We start from the raw sequence: 23870 nt of genomic DNA on the forward strand, positions 1-23870 counted from the left end.
AGGCATCACATTACCTGACTCCAAAATGTAATACAAAGCTATAGTAACCAAAGCTGTAAGATAATGGCATAAAAGCAGACACCTAGAGCAATGGAACAGAATAGAGAGCTGAGAAATAAATCTACACATGTATGGCAAATTGATGTTTGACAAAAATGCCAAAAACACACATTGAAGATATAACAGTATCTTCATTAAATGGCGCTGGTAAAATTGGATATCCGCATGCAGAAAAATGAAACTGGACTCATATCTTTCAACATATTCAAAAATCAACTCAAAATGGATTAAAGACGTAAATGTAAGACATGAAACTGTGAAACTACTATTAATAGAAGAAAACATAGGGGAATGCTTCATGACATTGGACTGTGAAATAAATTTTTGGATAAGACCTCAAAAGCACAGATAACAAAAACAAAAATGGACAAAGGGGATTGTTAATGGAAAAAAAACCAAACTCTGTAAAATAATTTAAAGAGGTTTATTCTGAGCCAAATATCTGTGACCCACCCAGAGCACATGCCTCAAGAGGTCCTGAGAAAATAGCTGAGTTACAGTTTGGTTTTATACATTCATGGAGACAGGGATTACATGTAAGACCCTAAGTCAATATGTGGAGGATGTATATTGGTTTGGCCCAAAAAGGTAGGACATCTCAGATGAGGGCTTATAGGTTATACGTAGGTTTTAAAATTCTTTTATTTGTGATTAGTTAAAGAAATGAAGCTTTGTCTAAAGGCTTGGAATGTTCTGACATAAGGCAAGAATGTCTCTTATTCAGAGACAAGCCGCTGGACATCTACGGAAACCCAAGTGGTCTGTTGAGTACACTGATGGCCTACAGGTGTAGTTTAAGCTTTGTCTTGTATAGCCTTAGCCTTACTAACTCCAAGAAGGGAGCAGGGCATGATGAGGCATTTCTGATTTTCTTTCTCATGGCCAGCAACTCAACTTTAAGGTATTTCTGGGGACTCCTTGGCCAACAGTTGGTCAGCTGGGGAGATTAAGATTTTATTTTAGTTCAGAGTATTACATCAAACTGAAAAGCTTCTGCACAGAAAAGAAAACAATCAACAGAGTGAAGACATGATCTACGTAATGGTAGAAAATATTTTCAGACTATGCATCTGACCAGGGTTAATCCACAGTATCAGAATATATAAGAAATTCAAATAACAGCAAAAAAAAAAATTAAAAATGGGCAAACGACCTTAATAGACATTATTCAAAAGAAAACATATAAATGATGGACGGGTGGAAAAATGCTCAACATCACTAATCATCAGGGAAATACACATCAAAACCACAAAAAAAGAATGATATTGATAAACCCCTGCTTAAGTGATTAAGAGAGAAGGTACAAACTGAAGGAAAAAGGGGCCATCACCATAGATCATATAGGGCATGAGAAAGATCATAAAAGAAAAAAAACTTTATTTGAAAGAAAAGATCATACAAGAATATTCTGAAAAACTTAGTGCAATATAATTAAAAACAAATGGACAAATTTCTACAAAAACCAGCACATAGAATCTGATGCAAGATATAGAATTCAGAATAGTTATATAACTATTAAATAAATTTAAAATCTCCCTATAAAAAAAATTCCAGACCCAATTGGCTTTACTTGTGCATTCTACAAAATATTAATATTTAGTAAAGAAATAACATCATTATGAAATTATTTCAGAGAGTAGAAAAAGAGAAAGTCCTTAATTCATTTTATTAGATCAGGAAAACCTTGACGCTAAAGCCCAAAGAGGACATTATTACAAAGAAATTCTAAGCCAATTATTAGCAAATTGATGTCTACTTCATACATAAAGAATAACACATTGTGACTAAATTGAGCTAATTCTAGGAATATGAAGTCGTTTCATATTAGATAATTTAGCCTTTTATTTCACATCAGCTAGTCTAAAGGAGAAAAATAATACACTTACCTCAATAGATACTGAAAAGTTATTTTAAAAAATTGAGTAAAGAATTCATTACTTTAAAAAGACACTCATAAAACTAGGAATGGAAGGAACTCTTAAAAGCTTATAAAATTAAAAATGCTTAATCTGATTTTAAAAATATCTATTTTAAAAACCTATAAAACACATCATTCAATACTGAACTATTGTGTTGAGGGAATAAGAAAGTCAAAACCTCAATAGATTGTAGTTTCTGCAGATTTTGATAAGTTTATTATAACATTGGTATGGAAGTGCAAAGATTGAACAATAGTCAAGAGAATTTTAATGAGGAAGAACTAGATAGAAGGACTTGTGCTACCAGATTTCAAGATTTATTAAAAAGTTACAATAATTTAAATAGTGTGATACTGGCACAAAGATAGATAATGTAACAGAATTGAAGACCCAGAAATAGAGCTACACGTACAAGGCACTTGATTTGGACAAAAATACTACAGAGAAGTAGGGAAAGTGCTATCTTTTCAATAAATGGTACTGGACAAATTGGATATAATAGAGAGTAAAATAAAACCTGACCTCTTTCTCATACCATTTATAAAAATAATTTTGAGTGGATTGTAGACTTAAGTATGAAACTCAAAACATTTCCAGAAAAACACCTTCACTATTTTGAGGTAAAGAAAGATTTTTTTTTTTTAATTAGGACGTAGGAAGCACTAGTGGCAAAGGAAAAAATGGATAAGTAGAACTTCATTAAAAATAAGATATTCTGCTTGTTAAAAGACAACATTAAAAGAATGAAAAGGCAAACCACAAAGTGGAAGAAAACACTTGTAATAAGTGAACAAAGGTATCATATCCATAATCTATGAAAAACTCACCCAAATAAATTAGGAAAAGACAACCTGGTAGAAGGATAGATGAATTACAGATGGTTCACAGCAGAGGCTATTCACATGGCCAATAAAAATATAAAAAGATGCTCACCTCAGTGCCATCAAAGGAAATGCAAATTAAATTCACAAATCAAGATGGCTAAAATGAAGGAGACTGACAATACCAAGCATTGTTGAGTATATAAAGTAACAGGAATGCTCACACACTGCTGGTAGAAGTGTAAATTGGTACAACCCTTTTAGAAAACAGTTTGGCTCAGTCATTTGAAGTTGAAGACATGCATAATCCATCATCTATAAGTATGACTGGTAGATGGGAGTGTGTACCCATCATGTGTCCGAGTGTATATACATGAAGTGTGTACATGTCTGCCCCAGGAGACATGATGAGAGAGTTCATGCAAGAGTGAGGGCTGTGGCAAATACGAGGCACATACTAGGCAAATACGAGAAATAACACAAATGTGTACACAGCAACATAGAAGAAAGAAATAGTAGTACATTCCATTATCTGAAGGAAGTATAGCTACACGCAGCAACATGGATGAGTCTCACACACCAATGTTGAGCAGTGGAAGCTGGAGTTCAGTTTGTAATATGATTATGTGCGAGGCTTCTGGGGTTCTGGCAATATGCTATTTTCCTGATGGGGTGAAAGTGGTGTGGATACTTGCCTTGTGATAATTCATTAACTTTACATTTGTATTCTATACTTTTTGCTATGTGTGTTATATTTCACAATAAATTTTTTAAAACACCCCCTAGAAGAAAGAACACTCCTTGAAACTTAGTATTTACTAGGCTTATGGGGCAAAATGAAGTGAAACTATACATTTATGAAACATAATCTGTGAATGTGCATGGAAGCAAGAAGAGGGAAAGGTGGGGGAAGGGTGGCAGGTTGTATTCGGTGGAGTAGAAATATCACTGGATTCAAAGTTAGAAATCTTGAATTCACGTCTTATTTCTTCCTCTCATTAATGTGTGACCTTAGACAAGTCACTCAGTCTATCCTATCCGAACTTCAATTTCCTCATCTGTGACATGGGGATAACAACACCTCCCCTTTTTCTGCTTTGTGAGATTGTTTTGAAGATATAAAGACTGAAGGAGAAAATGTGCATAAAATACTTCACCAACTGTGAAGTCATTTGCTAGTGTTACTAGGAGTAGAAGTAGTGTTTGTGCACCTGATATCGTGGAAAACATTGGTCAGAAGCTGGTGATGTTTGGCAGCGTATGCCTATCTCTTTACAACAGCTGTCTTGGAAGGCCACTTGTCCCTATGGCCTCTGTCCAGGAAGAGAGTGAAGTTGATTTACATTGACTCGGGGTGGGCGGGAAGTATTTCTGGTAATCAAAAGATATTAAAGCTCAAGAGTTAGGTGCATTTATCAACCAGGTATTAGCAAATCTGAAAATTTGTAGAATTTTCATTGAGTATTTACAAATTTTATTCTCACAGGCTCCACGCTTATTGTGGACTGCAACATAACTGACACCAAGGATAACACAAACCTGCGATGCTGGAGAGTCAATAACACTTTGGTGGATGATTACTACAGCGAATCCAAACGAATCGCAGAAGGAATCGAGTAGGCATTTTGCTTTTCTGGCTTCACCAACAGCTAGCAAGAATTTCTCTGTCTAAATTAATTTGGTGGTTTAACTACTGCTTTTTTTAGATGGGAGTTAAAAATATCACTCCTTGTCACTCCTTTTGGCTTTGTCTTTCAAAGATCTTCGCAGCGTTGTGCGTGGGCAAGCCTCTGATTTAGAGAAGTGTGAGATGTTCGTGTTCTCAGTCCTGCCTACGACATAGTGAGGAAGATGTGGCAGATGATGAAGTGTGGCACAGAGCAATAAGATCATTTCTCCCAGCCACTGCTTAAAGTCAGTCCTCATTCAGTGATACCATGAACCAAGGCTTAAATAGAAAAACAAGCGCCAGCACAGGAACTCTTGGGGGAAATACTGCATAATCATTAGCTAATTGAGTGTATAAACCCAGTTTATGGTGGTGGATACTGAGTGGTGTAAATAAGACTAGTGTAGTCAGAGGGCAGAGAATTTGTGTTGGGCTTGCAGTGTGGCTAAGTGAGGATGCGTGGAGAGGAACAGGGGACGGCCCTGTTGGGGCTGGGGATGGTGTCTGTAGGTAACAGAACCATACTTCCTTGTCACTGTCCAGAAAAAAAAAAGCAAATTTGGAACTATACAAATGACACACTTCAGTGGGGCACTCAGCGAGGTATTCTTAGGGTAAAATGATGGCCCGAGGTGTTCTGCAAGACAAAATTTACCTCCAGAAAAAAGATTACAAAATATGTCGGGTAAATATGACTCAGGTATTAATGACTGGCTCTTTTCTTTTATAGAACCTATGTTCCTTTTCAGGGACATAACTTGTACACGGTAAACATAACCTTCTTAGAAGTGAAAATGGAAGATTATGGCCTTCCTTTCATGTGTCACGCGGGAGTGTCCACAGCATACATTATGTTACAGCTCCCAGGTAATGTTCCCGCGGGTGACATGCTGTTCAGAGTATTCAAAAGGGTGGCCAGGAAATGCATCTGATAGAGAAGTGACATTAAATGCTCAGTTGAGGTGACAGAGTGGTATTAAAAGGAGAAACTAGATATGAAATCTCAGAAAAAGCTCACACCATGTCTGATAATGTTCTCGGAGTGAGGCTGTGATTTTCTTTAGTATATTTTGGGAGTGCCATATTAATATATATTGAGATTTTATACATCAAAACAGAAAGAAAACAGAAGTTATCCTTGATTAAGCCTGATTGCTCAACTTTTGTAGCCATTTGCTTGTGATTTTCAGCTTTTAGATTGTTTATATAAATAATTTGATATACAAATAAAATGATGATGCATATTTTTACTCTATAATTTTGCAAAATTATCTGCGGCTGAATTCTGATATTTGAGCAAGAGGGTTTCCAACTCAATTTGTGTGTACAAATTGTGCTCCTAGCTCTGTACAAAGGTTATCTATTGTCCACTGGAGGTAATAAAGTCAGAGATAGATAGTGGAAGCCAGAATCTTGAGAACAACTTTAAAATTCGTAACATAGCAGGAGAAGTGTATGAAATAGCTTATAAAATGCAGGTGGCTTACCAAGACTGTTTTTCCTCCTCATTCTATTAACATCATTTTGTGTGTGTTTGGGGGGGAGCTAGCCACATGCAAGAGAGAGCGCTTGAATTTGCTACTGTCTGTAACGATCAGTTAAACCCATGTTTGCGTGCATCTAGTGAAGTCCCACGAGAAACGTTTTTCTAGAACTTAACAGAAAACATCGTGGTTGCTGTATGGAGCTAGCAGATGTGCCTGTGCCCCTGCCAAGCTCCTGATTTTTGTCAGCTCTGTCACCTCCCTTAGAATAGTGGTGAATATGGGTGCGTGCACAGCAGCGTGAGGCTCTGGGTGTGCGCCTGCTCTACCTCACTTCTGTGCCCTGGAGATCCAGGTCACGCTGGCGCCAGCTGCTCCAACTGTGGGTGAGCACAGCACCCCTCCTCGGCCTGGGCCCGTGGGGAGCCCTCTTGGGTTGCATCACATGGAAGGACCCCCAGGCCCATCTGCCACCACTCCCCATTCTTCCTCTTCTCACTGGCTTGTCCTGGTCCCAGAGAGTCACTTGTAATCACTTTCTGCCAGTCACTCCTGTGCATCCCACCTCTCCCTCTGGCACCTCTGGGTGATTCTTGAGGTCCCATCATCAGTGGTGCTTTTCTTTCTGCATCGTCGTCCCTGATGATCTCCTTTCCCTTTGTGGCATCAACTGTCATCCTGAGCAGGTGCAAACAAATTCCAAATCTCCGGCCGCATTCTCTCTTTCCTCATGACAGCCCTGCATTTCCAACTGTGCTTTAAAAATGATCTCATCTGATCCTCTCATACTTCTGGCAGTAAATATTGGTGAGTCACACTGGAGAAGAGAATGGCATTACACAGAAATGTATCCACGTGTATACTGTAGATACATGGGCTAAATTCTCAAAGCAGATTTAAGCTGTCAAGCCTCCTGGCTCTTTCTGTTTTTCTTACCTTTGTTAATGGGACACTTATATCCTCCACGTTTTCCAGCCTCAAAATCTGGGTCATTTTGATGCCTTGTCTTCACCTTCATGCCAACACCCAACAGGTTGCCAAATTCTGTGGGCTCCTCCACTCCGGGGCCGTCCTGCTGCGTCTGACCCTTCCTGTCTACTCCCACCAGCAAACTGGGGCGGGGGAGGGGTGTTGCTCCCACCCAGGACTTTAAGGGCCAGGTTTCTGGGCTCAGATCCTGGCTTGTCCATTTATGAGCTGTGTGAGCTCAGCACTGTTGCTCAACCTCTCTGTGCCCACAACTCCTTACCTGAAAAATAAGGATTGCAATAGGACCTTCCTTTGAGGGCTCTTGTGAGAATCAATTGAGATCTTCCTTTTTACTTTTATTGTGAAATTTAGCATACACGTAGTAAAGAACACACAGAATATACATATCACATAAATAATTATATAGCAAACACATGTGAAACCTCCTAAGATGAAGAAAAACACCTCGCCAGACTTGAAAAGCTCCTGTGTGTCCTTCCTGATCAAAGCATCTCTCCCCTGTCTCCCCCGACTTTTAGGGAAGTCTTTTCTTTGAATTTTTATCTGGGTTAAAATCCCCAAAAATACAGTTTAGTTTCATCTGCTTTGGGCTTTATATTAAGAGAATTATATAGGACGTTTTCTTTTCCTAGGTGTAGGGGGCTCACTGGTGCATCAATGGTGTAGCATGTAGTGTCATTCATTCATTTACCTTGCTCAATCCTATTCCATTGACTAACTAGTTCGTGATTTATCCATTCTGCCATAAACATGTGGTCATTTGATGGTTTCCAGTTAGGAACTATTAACAAATAACACTGCTACGAGAATCTCTGTTCGTGTGTCCTGGTACCCATGTAGACGCATTCCTCTATGGTACATCATTAGGAGTAGAGTTGCCACATGAGAGTCTGTGAACATTTCCACTTCTCTAATGGCTGTGACTCTGCCACTCCCCTGCCTGCACATTAATTAGTGCCACCTCCTTACCTCTGGGTTGAAATTGAAACTCCTGGTTTGGCATTCGAGGCCTCCCTGGTCTACCTGTTCCCACTCGTTTCCTAGTCATGGCCTTCCGCTGCCCTGCAGAAGAGAGAGTCAGATCAGAGGCAAAGGTTGTCTTCTGTGGGCCCCATATTGTGATGAAGGGGGTGACTCTGAGGCTGGTGTAGAAATGTGCAGCGGCCAGTGGGGACAGGGTTGTTTTCCACCTGCTGAAAGGCAGAACCTGCTGGCACCTCCTCCCCTCTCACTCCCCAGTGCAGAGGAAATGCAGCCTGGTTTAGGTCATGGAGAGGGACTCGGGGTCCTCCCCAGAGAAAAGAGGGGAAGCTAACTTTAGTAATCCCGGGAGATTCCATGAGACCTGAGGTGGTTACAACTTAAATCTGCCTCAACCTAGATGTTTGAGCTCTTTATTTAGTAACCTAGACTGAAGCTGGCCACTATAAATTTCCATGCCAATACTGACTAATTGGTAAGGACTACCTCAAAGCACTGTGTTCAGAAGGATTCTGAGGCCAAGTCCAGGCACAGATGAACTAATATGACTACCAGTTAACACCTGTCAGTCTTCTGGAAGGAGGCAGGGGGTCCTTTATCTGATTTGTTTTTGGCTGGTTAAGAAGCTCCTACTTAGTAAATTCATCTTTGTTCCTGCCAGCACTCATTTCGCATCTCATGTGCAGCATATTTTTGGTCATGTGTGCTTTGTTTTGTTTGCCCTGAGTTCTTAGGAACTTCACTGTCTTAACTTCAAGCCTCTTGTGGTTTACTTGAGGGCAGAGTTAAGTTTACAGCTTCTCCATTTGGCTTCCTTGTTCTTGTTGAGGACCACTACAGATTGGAAACAAGGGTGACTACCAAGTTGTTTAGGTCAGGTGTGCCTTTCTGTGAATTTTGTTTCATCCCTTGTTCTCACCTACCATCTCAGTCAAAGGCCAGTGGTAGCCAGGTGGACTCAAATGGTGAACACCACCCTTAACAGGGCTTCCGGTGCATCGACAGTGAGTTCTCCATTTACTTCTATTTCAAAGCCCCTACTCCCTTTGAACTTGTTTTTTAATGTCCTGCTTCCAGTTTTATCATCCTTTGGCTCGTTTACAGAGCAGAGGGTATTAAAGCTCGTGAATGCAATGCTGATGAACCCAAGGATTTCAGACCACTCCCGTCTACTTGCCAGGGGCATTTTGAGTCTCGTTAACACTGTGGGCATGGCCTTCCCATCATGACAGTGCACAATACCAAGATCTCTGAATTATACATGAAAGCTTCCCAGGCACGGACCTTCCCAAAGGGAGAGGTGGCAGTGTCACTCCATGAGGAATGATAACAAGAGCTGAGGAAGGGCACAGGGGAGCAGAAGACGGGAAGGAGGGGAGACTCCGTCTTAGAATTAGAAGCTAGAGGTTCTCACAAGCGATCAGGATTGGATTGGGCACCGTTGTGTAGAACAGTGGTTCTATCCTGGCTGCACTGGGACTTAGTCTGTGGATTGGTTTTTCTATTTTTTTGTTTTTGGCACCACATGTGTATTTAGTTACTGTGCTTTATTGTGCCATGTATTTAAAGACATGCAACAGTAAATGGGAAATTGGGGGCCTCAACATGTTTACAACATGGTGTGGCCTAGGGCAGGTTGTGAAAAGCTCTTTAATGAGTATTTTACAGCCACTATAGAAAACAGTATGGAGGGCCCTCAAATAACTACAAATAGAACTACTGCATGATCCAGCAATCCCACTACTGGGTATATATCCCAAAGAAAGGAAATCGGTGTATCAAAGAGCTATCTGCGCACCCATGTTTATTGCAGCACTAGTCACAATAGCAAAGATATGCGGTCAACCTAAGTGTCCATCAAGGGATGGACAGATAAAGAAAATATAGTATGTACACACAATGAAATACTACTCAGCCATGAAAAAGAATGCAGTCCTGTCATTTGCAACAACAAGGATGGAACTGGTGGACATTGTGTCAAGTGAAATAAGCCAGTCACAGAAAAACAAGTATGACATGTTCTCACCCATACGTGAGAGCTAAAAAAGTTAATCTCATGGAAGTGGAGAGTAGAAGGATGGTTACGGGAGGCTCAGAAGGGTAGTTGGAAGAGATGAAGAGAGGTTGATTAATGAGCACAGAAATACACTTAGATGAAGGAATATGATCTAGAGTTCAGTAGGACAATAGGACGACTAGAGTTAACAATAATTTATTGTATATTTCAAAATAACTAGAGGAGTAGATTTGGAATGTCCCCAACACAAAGAAATGATAAATACTTGGGGTGATGGATACCCCAATGACCCTGATTTGATCACTACACATTGTATGCTTGTATCAAAATATCACGTGTCCCACAGATATGTACAACTATTATGTGCCATAAAAATTTCCTGGGGTTTCAGGAAAAAGAACCTGCTCTTCCTCTCCTTCTGTCCACTCGCCGTCTAGCAAGGCCTGGGGCAGCAGGAAGGAACGATGGAGGAAGTGGTGGCTGAGGTGGGTTCTGAGAATGAGGAGGATTTCTCTTCCTCTCTCCTTCTTCCCCTTTTCTAATCCTCTCCTTCTTGGGAAGCGCAGGTGTGGGCTGTGGTGAGGCAGCAAGCTGTGCTGTTCCTCTTCTGGGACATGAAGGAGCACGTTTTCGGGGACTTGGGTTTCCAGAGGAACTGGTTCTGCTCCTTGTCAGCTCCTGCCACCACTGGTGCTCATCATTGCTCTGCAGCGCTCACGAGGCAGAGGAGAATGTGAACACCCTTTCTGAGGCTGTGTGTCTCTGACAGGCACCTGGGGAGCTGGCAGCACACAGAGGATTGGGTGAGGGTTGTCTCTCGGCCAGTGCTGGCAGTGGTGGCTTCCAGGGAGACAAATGATGGCTCTTTATTTATGACAGGAGCCCTGCTCAGTTTGCAGTAAGCAGGGAAGCGGTTACAGCAGTATTGTAATCAAGAATGTGCAGCAGAACCACCTGGGGACTGATCCAAATAAACATAGTTGGGCTTCGCCTCTGGACGGTCTTGTGCTGACTCAGTAGAACCTGGACGTGTGTGTTTTGAAAGCAGTCCTCGTGCAGTTGGGTCCGTGCTGCATCTACCATCGGTAACTGGGGCTCTGCAGAATGTTCCTCTCATAGATTTGCCAGAGCCCATTTGTTTCCTCACATTATGGTCCAGATCAGATTATCCTACGCTCATGCTTACCATTTAACTTTAAAGAAATAGTTCAGCAGTGCCCTCATCTAATGCATGTGCCTTGGTCATGTATAATGTGATCTGTATGAGTAACTGACTCTTGGTACCATCATTATTGTTTTATTTTTATGTGTCATTGGCAGCTCCCGATTTTCGAGCTTACCTGATAGGCGGGCTTGTCGCCTTGACTGTTGTCGCTGTGTCTGTCGTGTGGCTCTACAACATTTTCAAGATTGATGTTGTACTTTGGTATAGAAGTGCCTTCCCTTCTACTGGGACCACGGAAGGTAAGTGTGTGTAATCACCGAAAAAAATGCCTCAAAATTGGTATCCTCTTATCCATATAACCATTTTAAATGCACTTGTTGGCAAATTTAGAGGAAGGAATCTCCCTGGAACTTCCTATGCTTCAGAGAAAGGATTTGTCCGTGGTCACCAGCATCATCCCGGTAAATAAAGCTTGCAGGTGCTTAGGGCTCCAGTCCATGTTTGTGCGGCAGCAGAATGAGATCATCTTCTGGGCCCTACTGCAACCATGGTGCAAAGGTTCTCTCATGCATCCTCCATCCACTGGAGGAAATTTCTCCAGGAGCAGAGTGCTCCTGCCCACGGCGTCTCTGCTGCACAGCGGTGCCTGCCTAGAGCGTATGTCATGGAGGGTGATGAGCTGCCTGTAGTGGTGGCTCTTTGTAGGCCCTGTTCTTGGTGCTTGAAGGGAGTTAAGTCTCTCACTCTCAGATTTGGAGAGAGACGGACTCAGGTTTGAATGTGAGTTTTCCACTTACTCCCTGTGTAAATTTAGATAGGTACGAGGACTGTCCGGAAAGTATCCAGCCAGGTAATATGTTCTTCTTATGTTTACAATGGCTGGATACTTTCCAGAAAGCCCTAGTATTTAATTTTCTTTTCTTTCTCAGCTTTAGAAAGGAATAGAGGAAGGAAGGAAGGAAGGAAGGAAGGAAGGAAGGAAGGAAGGAAGGAAGGACGGAAGGAAGGATGGAAGGAAGGAAGGGAGGGATAGAGGGATGGAGGGAAGAAGGAAGGAGGGGAAAGAAAGAAGAAAGGAAGGAAGGGAGGAAGGAAGGCAGGAAGGGAGGGAGGGAAATGATCAAACCCTGCTTCACTGAGACTGCCGTAGGAGTGACTGAGCTAAAGTACAGGAGCACATTCAGCAGGGGTCTGGGGCACAGGGGTGTCCGTTGCTTGTCTGGAGATCAAAGCAAGCCACTCCCCACCGCTGTGCTCTGGAGTCTTAGTCTGTGGTGCCCATGTCCTGCTGGTGCTATTTGACACAGAAATGCCTCCGTGTGAGCCTGAAACTCTTGAGTACAGGCATTTCCCACCATGGTGGTTGTAACTTTTTGTGCTACTTTCTTTTTTATTTCAGAATGGATTTGTTCTATTATGGCCTTGAAGAAAGTAATAAATTCTGCTTTGGTGTCCCCTAATTAGATGGGAAAATTAACATAAAGCCTAAAGAAGCCTGTGCAGCTGACATGCAGGGAGATGCACACATTTATGTCTTTTAAGTCCAGAGACGTGCAGTGACAAGAGCGGGAAAGTGGGGGACCAGGTGTCCAGGCAAGGTGTAAGAGTCTCTAATGCACGGAAGAGGTCACTGACACTAAGCACCTGCTTTGCACCTAGCATAAATGGCACAAATTGTTGTCCACATCTTTGATAAAACAGAGGTGTCCTAACATAGACTTTATTCCAAATTAAATTTCGGAATTCAAAGCTAGCAACCCTTGAGCAATATGGAAAGCAATGCACTCCTTTTTAACGGTAAAATTCGTTTGGGCCTTGCATGTCCAGCACAACCCGAAGGGCAGCACATAGCCTGGTGGGGCGTGCGGTCTCTGAAGAGGCTGGCCCTGTGTGTGCCCACCTGTGACTGTAGTCCTGCCTGCATCTTTGAGAAGAAGGCAATTCAGTCCACCACCACTTATTTTTTCTGGCACAGATGTGAGTAGTTCGGCTGGTTTCTGGTTTTTGACTAACAGAGGTTGCATCGCTGTCCGTGGTCTTCCCAGAAGCTCTGGCCCCGTGGTGTGTCTCTCTCCCTGCGTCACTGCAACTCCCAGGAGTGTGACTAGGGCTGTGACTTATCATGGTTGTGCAGAGTGTGTGGTGAGGCTGCTGGTGAGGTCGAGTTGGGCAAGAAGAGAAAAAAGGAATAGTGACTCACTGAAGAAGGGGAGCCCCGCCCTCTGCTGGGACTGGGCTGCGGCCCAAATTCTGCAGCACTGGGCTGAGTATTTGGAGATCGAGGCTGACAGGCAGCCAGTGGTCTTCTTTTTCCTGATTCTTATTAGTTGTTTTTTAATTCAGAAAAGTATGTGTGCACTTTGTGATTAAATTCTCTGCAGCTCCATCTACGAGAACTACGCTGTAGTATCTCTTGGGTGTTGGCCGTAACAGTGAGCTAGTGATGAGACTCTGAGATTAGTCCCAGATCCTATTTACGGCTTTGTTCCCCTTGAGGATGTCGTCTGGGTTATCTGGGCACATCCAAGTAATAGATGACAAATACAAATGAGGAAGGGAGAGCAATTACATCCTTCTCATAAGCTGTTCACCCCAATGAGGCTAGTTAAGCTTTATAACACAATTAATAGTTAGGCGTGTATGACTCACATTTTAGTAAGAACCATTGAAAGGCTGAAGTCGCAAGTTCTAGATATTCTCTAGCAAGTCATAGGTACTTTTTAAATTCTCTCAGGTGTGCATGCGTGTACAAGAATGGAAAGGCCAATTTACAAATATGTAAGAGAGATTTTTATATGCCTCACCTTATTCCAAACAGGTCTGTGAAAAATGTACATGTAGGGTAGAATGGTTAAAACAAAACAAAACAAAACAAAACAGGCACAGGGAACAAAGGGAAATCAAAGGTAGAAGACAAGTCAGGGTAGAGTTAACAAGTTTTGCACAGTTTTTAAAAGTGAATTTGCCTTTAAAGCTAAAGCAAAGGTGACTTCGAGATTTATTGTGTGCTGTTCACAAAAACCTTTCAGTTGCTCATGAAAAACATGACTTTTTCCGGTACTAATTTCCAAAGGGAGATTTTCTTTTTTTGTAGGGAGTCCTCATTTTAAAAGGATTTGGTGTAAGAATTGTCTGCAATGGCATTCCCAGTAAATGTAACAGCATGTTTTATGTGACTTTTCTTCTAGTGTCTTCTAAGCACGTTGGGACTAAAACCACTAAACCTTACGCAATTCAGTAAAAGCATTTGCGTGAAGGCCAGATTGAATCTGTCTGATTTTCCACTGGTCTGGTTTGATCAGGCCTAAAATTCAGTGATATCATATTGAGAGAAAGTATGGATTGAGTAATCTTTAGGCAACATTTCATAAATCTTTATACAAATGAGCTTTTGTATTTTTTTTTGTCAACAGCCAATAAGGGCATACAGTTTTAAGGGAATAGAAATAAATTCTGCCCCTTTGTAGGGGTGTGGCAAAGTTCTGAAAGCACATGTGGGACTGGAAATATTGCTGGGTCTATTTTTGGAAAATTCAGTCTGATGCAGTTGCCTACGACTAATCTGGGATAAGCTTGGTGAAGTTTCCTGCTCCCGTTTGTCCTTTTAGCCACAGCAGAGGGGGCGGTGAACCTGGCTTCGGACCCAGGCTATGCACTTACCAGCTGGGGGACTTCGGAGAGATCATGCAGCCGTGTTGGCCTCAGCTTCCTTACTCATAATCTGATGGTACAATCGTGTCCCTCACAGTTGGTTGCAAGAGGAAAAGGCAGGAAATGCCGGGGTGCTGTTGCCCAGCAAGGCCCTTCAAAATCAGAGTGTTGATGCAAAAGGCAAAATGACTACAACTCGATCTTTGGCCATTATTGGTCAGTAAATTATGAATTAATCATTTGAAAGTGATGGAAACCCACTGCACTGTGAGAACAAGTCAGCAAGTCCTATTTCTATTCAAAAGCTTAGAAAGAAAGAAAAAAAATATTTTAAAAAATTGGGGGCATTTTTATATTTGAGTTTTTAAAAGGCACTAGACTTTCTCACTAGCAGATCTCTTCTGTTCCTGAGTTTGGGCAGCAGCAAGTACCTGTATCCTCAGGCACTTTGCTTAGAAATGGGGAACATGGAACTTTAGCAAAAGAGAGAACACTTAGCAAAAGTGGTTTGTTTGTTTGTTTTATGATCAGAGGCAGTGGGAAAAAAAGAGAAACAGATTGAGAGAAGAGAGATACTAGTGGGCAGGCCCCGGGACGAGGTGGTGATAAGCAGGAATGCTGGCTGTAGGTTGGAGACCACAAATGCCGTGTGTACCGGATAGGCTGCTCTGGGTAAACAGAGCACTAACTTGGCCAGCCCTTCATCAGAACAAAAGGATTAAAATGATCAAATTTTTAAATGGGAAAATTTAATTCCTTCTCCAGAAGTTCAGAAACCTATGAACTTTATGAAATATTTCTTTTTTTCCCTTTTTATATATAGAAAAAAATTCTCTGTCTTTGAAAAATCAAATGTGTGTCATTACATTTTTTACAGAAAAATATCAACTTATTTGAGTGGTGGCCCAGATTAGTGACCTTTAAGATCCCACAGGACTTTTAGCTGGGTTGGGTTTTTGCCAACTCCAGGCACAAATTAATTATACCCTTTGCACTTGCCCGATGACCCCGCTTCATTGAAAAGCTGAATCTGACTTGTACCCAGCATAGATAGAACCTCTTTGAGCCTCTGTAAAATCAAGCTGCATTCGGACATTTGGCCAGTGCTGACTGAGACCTCCTCCTCACCAGGTCCTGCTCCAGGGGCTAAGGGTAGAGCAGGAGGCCAAAGTCCCCACTCTCACACAGCTTCCTTCCATGACAGGGGGGTGCACATGTGTGCATGTGTATGACTGTACATGTGTGCACATGTATGAATTGGTGTGCATGCACATGGGTGTGTGTGCATGTGTATGACTGCATATGTGTGCGTGCATGTGGGTGTGCAGCTGCACGAGTGTGCATGTGTGCACTTGCATGCATGTACATGTGTGTGCATGTGTGCATATTACTATTCTCTGCAGGATGGCCAAGAATGGTGAGCAGAGCCCTGAAGGTTGGCAGAGATTGGCATGAGAATTGATGGAATGAGAAAAGGCCCCATGTAAACTGTAAGGTTCTGTACACATTTTAACTACTGCTATTTAGACAAAAACTAGAAAAACACAAGATTTTTGCTTTCTTTTGTTAATATTAGAAACGCCCTTTTCTCCAAGTCTATTCATCAAATGAACTGCCATGAAGAGGGAATAGAGAACAGCTCCTCTCTCAGGGACTGATTCAGCTGGCTTTGAATTTCCGAGCATCCCAAAGCTCAAAATCACATTTTCTAATGAGATTACCACAGTTACCTCTCCCACTCAAACCCTCCAGCCCTGCTGAAATTCCTTATTCATTCATAGGACCCTCGAGCAGGGCATAAATATTCCCCTTCCTTTCCCTCCTTAAGCTGTTCCCCTGCTACCTACTTACCCTCCACTCCTAGACCCTGACTGTTTTCTAAACCCTCCCCACCGTTTAGGATCCAGGAGCTGTCCCATGTCCTTTGTGAATTTTTTCCAAGAACTTCAGACTATATGGAATTTTCCCTTCTTGCTGTCTCTTCTGTTCCATTAGCTATTGTCATCTCATGGTGCCTTGAGTTTTACTTCTGTGTATACGAATGATCTGCTCAGTGAGATCTTGTATCTCATTTGTCTTTGCACTGGCCAGCACAGGGACTGTTCTTGTGGTTGCTCAGTAAATGCTTCCTCATTCTGACAAGGATGACATGTACTGTTGGGTTTCGCTTCTCAGCATGGCACAGCAATCTGCCCGGATGCTCTTTCTCTCCGCAACACAAGTCCACAAAATTGCAGTGATGGAATTGACTGATGGATCTAAATGAAGAGGAATTCGCCCATTTTGCCTGGTGCAGTTAGAACGGTCCTCTTTTGCACAGGACCTGCCAAGGGTAATGTGGGTAGAGTCTCCTGCTTTTAATTCTTGTTTCCAGCCACGTCACAGGGAGTGACGGACATAAAATCAAAAGACTTGGGGAGGAATTAGGATTTGCAGAAATGATGCAACCTTTCCAGTCTCAGCTAGGGGATAAGACCACCTCCTCCGCAGGCCAATTTGTGGGGATGAGATGCTGTAGTGCGTCAGTGCCTAGTCAGCCCACTGAGCACTCTGAAGTCATTGAACCCAAGCCAAAGGACGTCATGGCAGCAGCTCAGGTTTTCACTTCATTAACATGAGAGAATGTGGTAGGAATCATTCCATAAGCTTGTCCCCTTTCCTTTGCAGATGGGAAGCTGTATGATGCGTATGTCTTATACCCCAAGCCTCACCAAGAAAGCCAGAGCCACGCTGTGGACACACTGGTGTGGAAGATCCTGCCTGAGGTGCTGGAGAGGCAGTGCGGATATAAGTTATTTATATTTGGCAGGGATGAATTTCCTGGACAAGGTGTGTTTTAAGTGAGGTGTAAAAACAACAAATACGAAAAAGGAGAGCACCCTCTCTCTTCCTTCACTGTACTGCTGGCAGCGACTCTGCTCACCTTCCCCAGAGAACCATAGGAAGTCCATGGCCAGAGCCACCTGGCCTGGCCACCCCCAGGCCCGCGAGGTTAGGCCCAAGCCCTCTGCTCTCACGGGGCTCATTCCTGCACCTCAATGCCTGGGATTCCTGGTTGCAGTCATGTGAGTCTCACTTTGGAGTAAGGATGTGATTAACCCATTCACATGAACAGGTGACCAGGGATGTCATCTCGGCCAAAAGGCTGAAAGGTGACAAGTGGTCATTTGCCCTCATGTCACTGAGACTAACTGCTGAGTGTTTAAATACATAAATCAGGTCATGTTTAAAGCTGGTTTTATAAAGTCCAACCCCACTCACTCTTCCCCTACCTAAATAAAATGGAAGTTTTGTATTTGCTTTTCCCATTTTACAGGAGTGTGGCTTTGGGGAATTCAATGAACATCTCTGAACCTCAGTTGCCTCATCTGTAAAATGGGGACAACCATGCTTCCCTGACTCAGCTGAGAGAGTTAAATGAGAAGGGCCCAGTCTGGAGCTTAGCACGCATTAGACACTCCACACACCGGTTCTCTCCTGTCTCCTTTCTTCTCTTTCCTTGAAGTCTATACAGTAAAATGGTTGAAATCTGAAATAAACCTTCTTTCCTAGTCACCAGGAAATGTCATACACTCACTTATTCAATAAATGTTTATTGAGAACCTCTATGTGCTGGATACAGTTCTAGGCACTAGAAATACAAAAATCAGCCAAACAGAAGACTTGTCCTTGGGGAGGTGACAGGCAATTCTTATATCCTACAAGAGGCATCTGCAGACCTGACAGCATGTGCAGAGCTGGGTGTTTAAAGACTGTTGCCTCCTCTTCCCAAGCAATCATCAGAGCATGCTATTTGCTTTCTATAAATCCTGGTCACTGAAATAGCTATAACGAACAAAAGGAAAACACAAATACAAGATCAGTACAATATTTGATACATTTTTCCTATCTTTTTAAAATCTATTTTTTTTTAAATGTGTTCATCATCTAATATACACCAGACCTTCGGCTAGTCTGGGAATAGAGTCAGGCATGATGAGACACTTGTTGCCCGGGGAAAGTGACATACCAGCTAACCACACAAAAACGTGATTCATGCCCACAGAGGACCAATTCTTCAGGGAAAGCCAGGGAGGTTTCACAGTGGAGGTAACAAAGGGTAAAAGCCTTTGCTGCTCCATTCCTGACTAAGCCGCGTTCATTCAAACCCCGTGTTCTCAGAGCCCGTCTGCGGTATTCTCAGTGGCACTATGATGTGGGCCATTTTAATCGTGAGCTCTGCTGAATCTTCTTTCTCTGCTTCCAGCCGTGGCCGATGTCATCGATGTAAACAGCAGGCTGTGCAGGAGGCTGATCGTCATCCTGGATCCCGAATCGCTGGGCCTTGGCCTGTTAAAGAACATGTCGGAAGAACAAATCGCCGTCTACAATGCCCTCATCCAGGACGGGATCAAGGTCATTCTGATCGAGCTGGAGAAAATCGAGGACTACACGGCCTTGCCGGAGTCCATTCAGTACATCAGGCAGAAGCACGGGGCCGTCCAGTGGAGCGGGGACGTCACAGGGCAGTCGCAGTGTGCAAAGTCCACGTTTTGGAAGAAAGTGAGGTACCACATGCCACCCAGAAGGTATCCGCCGTGTTCTCCCATCCAGCTGCTGCAGCACACGCCCTGCGACCACACAGCGGGCGGCGGGGAGGACAGTGCCGGGCTCGTCACCCACTGATGGACAGTGTGTCGTCCCGTGGTGGCCCACACCGGAGGAGGATGCGTTTCACGGGGGCTGTCCACCCCCGAAGCCTGTAGTTATGGACTTGTGAGAGGGTCTGTGTTTGTCTTTGTTTGTTTGTTCATTTGCTTTGATCAGTGCTATTTCCTTAGGGAGAGACGTGGCTTCTCCAGGAGGCCTCCTCCGCCTGGTGGCTCACGGATGCTGCCGGGCCCTGGCTGAGCACCGGGGAGACGCAGCACTTCTGCCCCTCGGGAACAGGTCACAGGGGGTTGTGGAGGTGGCAGTTGCAATATCAGAAAGTTTGCCCGTGACACGGCTCCCACAGGGCCTGAGACGGAAGCCTTGGCTGTCAGGGGATGGCAGGAGAGCAGTCTGGGGCTTGGGGAGGGCTGGCGAGGGTGGCCACACTTAGTCCTCGCCTGTCCAGCGTGAGGGCCTGGTCCTCAGGCAGCGTCTGCTGTGTGTGTCTCTCTCCCTCTGCCAGCGCCGAAGAAGAGCTGCGACCACGGCCTTAGCACATTGCTACTGAAAGCGACTTAGAGGTCGCCTAGACCAGTGGGGACACCCTGGGGTGTGGCCACCACTGCCCTTTGGTCACCCTCCCCATGGGCCTATGCTTTGAGAGACTGTCTCTGTCAAACCAAAGTAAGAAAGAATTCATTTCCTTTTCTTTTCAGACACCTATGTCAACCAGAATTCTGAGCAGCATGTGAGAGACGCAGTTAGCACACAGAGATGATGTAATTCTAGTCCAAGGAAAGCGATGTCAGGTTCTAATGAGCCAGTGCGCCCTCGTCAATGTATGATTTAACAATTGACACAGTTTTTCAATACTAAAAATTAGCTGTAAACCTTCATCACTACTTTCCAAGATCCTAGCTTGAGGAAATTAGGTAAAGTCCAACCCTTGCCAGCTATGGTTGGCAACACTGTGGCTTAGACTTTATTAAGGAGCGATCAGTGGGGGCCGGAATGGAGTCCAGGCCTGGTGGGGCGGGAGTGGGGGCAGGAGGGTGAGCTGGGAAGACTGTGGGCCGGGATGGAGCAGGCAGCAGGGCGGGTTGGGGTAAACTGTGCCCCTCATCCACAGGTGGTGGTTGGTGCCCAGTGTCCGGTGGACTCTTAGGTGCTAAGGAGCCCACTCCTCTCTTTTAAGAGTTTATGTTGCGAACTGACATAGCATTGCACATTTGTTTGTCATCCTACTTGTTTATTACCCTGACTTGACATTGGGCCACTCTTTTAATTGTGGTAAAATATAGGAACATGAAATTGCCATCTTAACTATTTTCAAGCATACAGCTCAGTGGCATTAAGTATGCTCACCTGTTGTGCAGCCATCTTCGCCATCCCTCTCCAGCACTTTCGCGTCTTCCTGCACTGAAGCTCTGTCCCCATTCAACGTTAGCTCCCCAGCCCCTGGCCCCAGCCTCTGGTGACCTCTGTGCTGCTTTGAGCACAAGGTACCTCATCTGCGTGGAATCATACAGTGTTTGTCCTTCTGTGCCTGGCTTATTGCACTTAGCATAATGTCCTCAGTGTTCATCCGTAATATTTGCTTTTTGTTCCATTATTCTTACCTAGTCCATCCCTCCCTTCTTCCTTTCTTCCTTCTTTTTTCCTACTTGAAGGGTACCGAGAGGATAGCAGACACTTGATCTCCAGACAGCCCCATAAGTGATAAGCTCATCAACGGCCTTTCTAATCAGATGTTTGTAATTTTTTTGCATCTCAGTTTATCTCTCCAACACGAGGATCATAATTCCTCTTGGAGGATTTGCTAGTTTAATTAAAATAAACTGTTTCTCCTGTTGCTCCCAAGAGGAAAACGATCATCGCTGCTCTGTTCCTCACTCTGCCCCCTCACTCTCCACTGGTCTTTGCTTCCCTGGGTTGGTCCCTGCAGACTGTCCGCTTGTGTCTTGCTCATGAGACCTGGCCATGCCAGGGGGCCACCTGAGAACAGTTGCCACCATCTCTGGTCGTTTGACCCCTGGGCAGTAGAATCTGGACCACAATGGGTAAGTGGTCACTGGCTTATGGTTTGGGGAGGATTTGGTGAATCCCCCACCATTCTGATTTGAGGGTGTCCCCAGCATCCTTCCCCTTCCCTCCCAGATGTTCCCCTCCAAAGGATGAAGGAGGCAGAAGCAGCTACAGCATCAGGAGAGTGGGCCAGAGACTGGAATGTGCCTTCTCCGAGGGGCTCCTGGCCTGCCTGTGAATTTTAGAAAACAGATTCTCCAGTGACCAACCATTTATAAATGAATGACCGAATTCACAGGACATCAGTCGAGGCTGTCAGCTAAAAAGGAAGCCAACCTGTCAGAAGAAAAGGTTGCTTCTGGAAACCTCTGAGGCCAGCTCTGTTGGTGAATTCTTTAGCTGGAATTTTGTTTTTAAGTCAAAAAGCTTTTCTCTCTCCCATTTGTGTCTTAAGTTTCTTTTTGTTGAAAAGTATCAAAGATGTGTTATTAATGTAATAATATTAATGAATGATAGGAGCACATTTAAATTTTATTTTTGTTAAAATGTATTTTGTGTCCTATGTAAGAGCTCCTTTTCTCAAGGGGACAGCTGTCTCACATACTTGAACTCTGGGTTGGTGTTCTCAGGCTTGAACAGACTCTCCTGTTGTCGGACCACTGCTCTGATTTGGGATTTGTAAAACACAGCCACACATTTTAAAGGACAGGTAAGGCTTCTCCGACAGCAGTGAGTTCTGCCCTTTCTGACAGTGGCTCCCCTTGGATAATTTGCTGAGAGCCGTGTGTATCTCCCCAGAACAACCTGCACACACATAACGTCTTGGCCACAAACTTCAGAAGGTTGACAGACTTAGTCAAACTCATTTAATGGGACCTTATAGCAGGTGTATAGGCCCTGCTCTAGGCAGTCTTTCTTTCTGTATTCATAAGATGTGATCTCAGAATTTTACAGGATTCTGCGTAGAAGTCTAGTGATCAGCAAGTTGGATAACGGAGTCATTTGGAGTCCTCCTAAAAATGATTTGGGAAGTAGCACAGACTGAGAATTTTAGTGGTATTTTAAAAATCAGTCTTCCCAGCTGAATGTCACAAATGAGCTACACGTCTCCTGAGATAGTTCTTCTTGGTGTGTCCTGAGTCTTGGACCTTATCTGTTCACCCCAGTGGGCTTTATTTGTTTCTCTGTGTGCCATGGCATGAAAAAGATTGGGAAACGTCGATTCTGTTTTACCACGGGAGAAACTGAGGCCTAGGAAAGTGAAGTGGCTAACTAGAGACACTCAGCAAATTGTGGCAGAGTTAGGAAGATACCTTGGACTTGTAACTGTGCTGTGGCTCTGATCTCACAGCAAAGTGTGCCAACCCTTAGTCGCACCAACCAATGGCTGGAACTAAATGGATAGTAACGTAAAAATCTAGGAACTGATTTCTAGAAGTACACAATTAAGGCTTCTGAGGGATTTCCCGTGATTTACTCAGGGCTTTGGCAAGAGCTTACACATTTTTGTTTTGTCTTGTCTTGTTTTTGCCTGGAAGTGGACAAATCAGTAGCATTTAGGTGCATATGGGATTTAGCATTCAAGATTGAGAATTTCTTGCATGAATTTTATATTTCTTGAATGGATGCTTCCTAACTGCTGGTGACTTTAAGATGAATGAGGTCAATGAATAAGGCTATATCTCAATTACACATCTTCCCTGATTCCTGGGACAAATTCATTTGAGACACACCTCTGGCCTGAAGCACGGCCAATTTTCCCTGGAAGACTCTGCTTCCCTCCAGAGCCCCCCAGAATCTCTGTGGCAGGAGCTCAGAGGCACTCTTTGGTCGGGGTGTTGGTGGCAGAGAAGAGCTTGGAGTAATGTGGGTGTAGCCTTTTACCTAAAATGGAGACCTTGTTAATTACCCACATCACAGAATGGGTTGAGTCCTAAGGGAGAGTTGGGGGAAGGGGTGCTGGAACTCCTCCCACCTAACCACTGAGGTCACTCGATTTTATCCACCAGGCAGTCCTCCAAACGTGCCCGTCCACTGTTTCACACCTGTTCTTCAATCTTTTACCTGGGCAACTGAACACATGACCAAGCTGCTAAAGATCAAGAAGTGTAAACTTCATACCAAGTAGTTGCCATTCAGAATACTCAAACTCCCATGCCATTTTCAATTTTATTATCACAAGCTTCAGCACTTTGATTTTAAAAATTGCTACTAATTTTTAATGAAATAATAGGGATACAGTGTATCAAAAATACAAATAATTAAATTAGCCTGGCTTCACCACTGAAATGTAGGCAGGTTGGCAGGTAATGGCTCAGTGGATGGTTTCAAGTTCAAATTAACCTAAGAAAGGTTTAGGTGTTCAATGGCTGATAACCAAAAGGCCGGTTGTATGACCCCTGAAGGCCACCCTCACTGCTCTCCTGTTCCCCTGGCTGAGCCTGTGCAGTTATGAG

At 43.6% G+C, this 23870-nt stretch overlaps 1 protein-coding gene across 1 annotated transcript in view; it reads left to right on the forward strand.

The window, feature by feature from the left end:
- The window catches only part of IL1RL2 (interleukin 1 receptor like 2), a 45044-nt gene extending 25464 nt beyond the window's left edge, over positions 1 to 19580 (forward strand). Inside the window, exons 7-11 of the mRNA XM_045548914.1 lie at positions 4287 to 4416; positions 5200 to 5336; positions 11262 to 11405; positions 17425 to 17586; positions 19004 to 19580. Of these exons, the coding sequence (XP_045404870.1) occupies positions 4287 to 4416; positions 5200 to 5336; positions 11262 to 11405; positions 17425 to 17586; positions 19004 to 19422 (992 nt within the window). The 3' untranslated portion in view covers positions 19423 to 19580. The remainder of the gene's footprint in view (positions 1 to 4286; positions 4417 to 5199; positions 5337 to 11261; positions 11406 to 17424; positions 17587 to 19003) is intronic.
- Positions 19581 to 23870: the final 4290 nt, after the last annotated feature.

The sequence above is a fragment of the Lemur catta genome, chromosome 4, assembly GCF_020740605.2.
Source record: "Lemur catta isolate mLemCat1 chromosome 4, mLemCat1.pri, whole genome shotgun sequence".
In the NCBI taxonomy this organism is placed as follows: Eukaryota; Metazoa; Chordata; class Mammalia; order Primates; family Lemuridae; genus Lemur; species Lemur catta.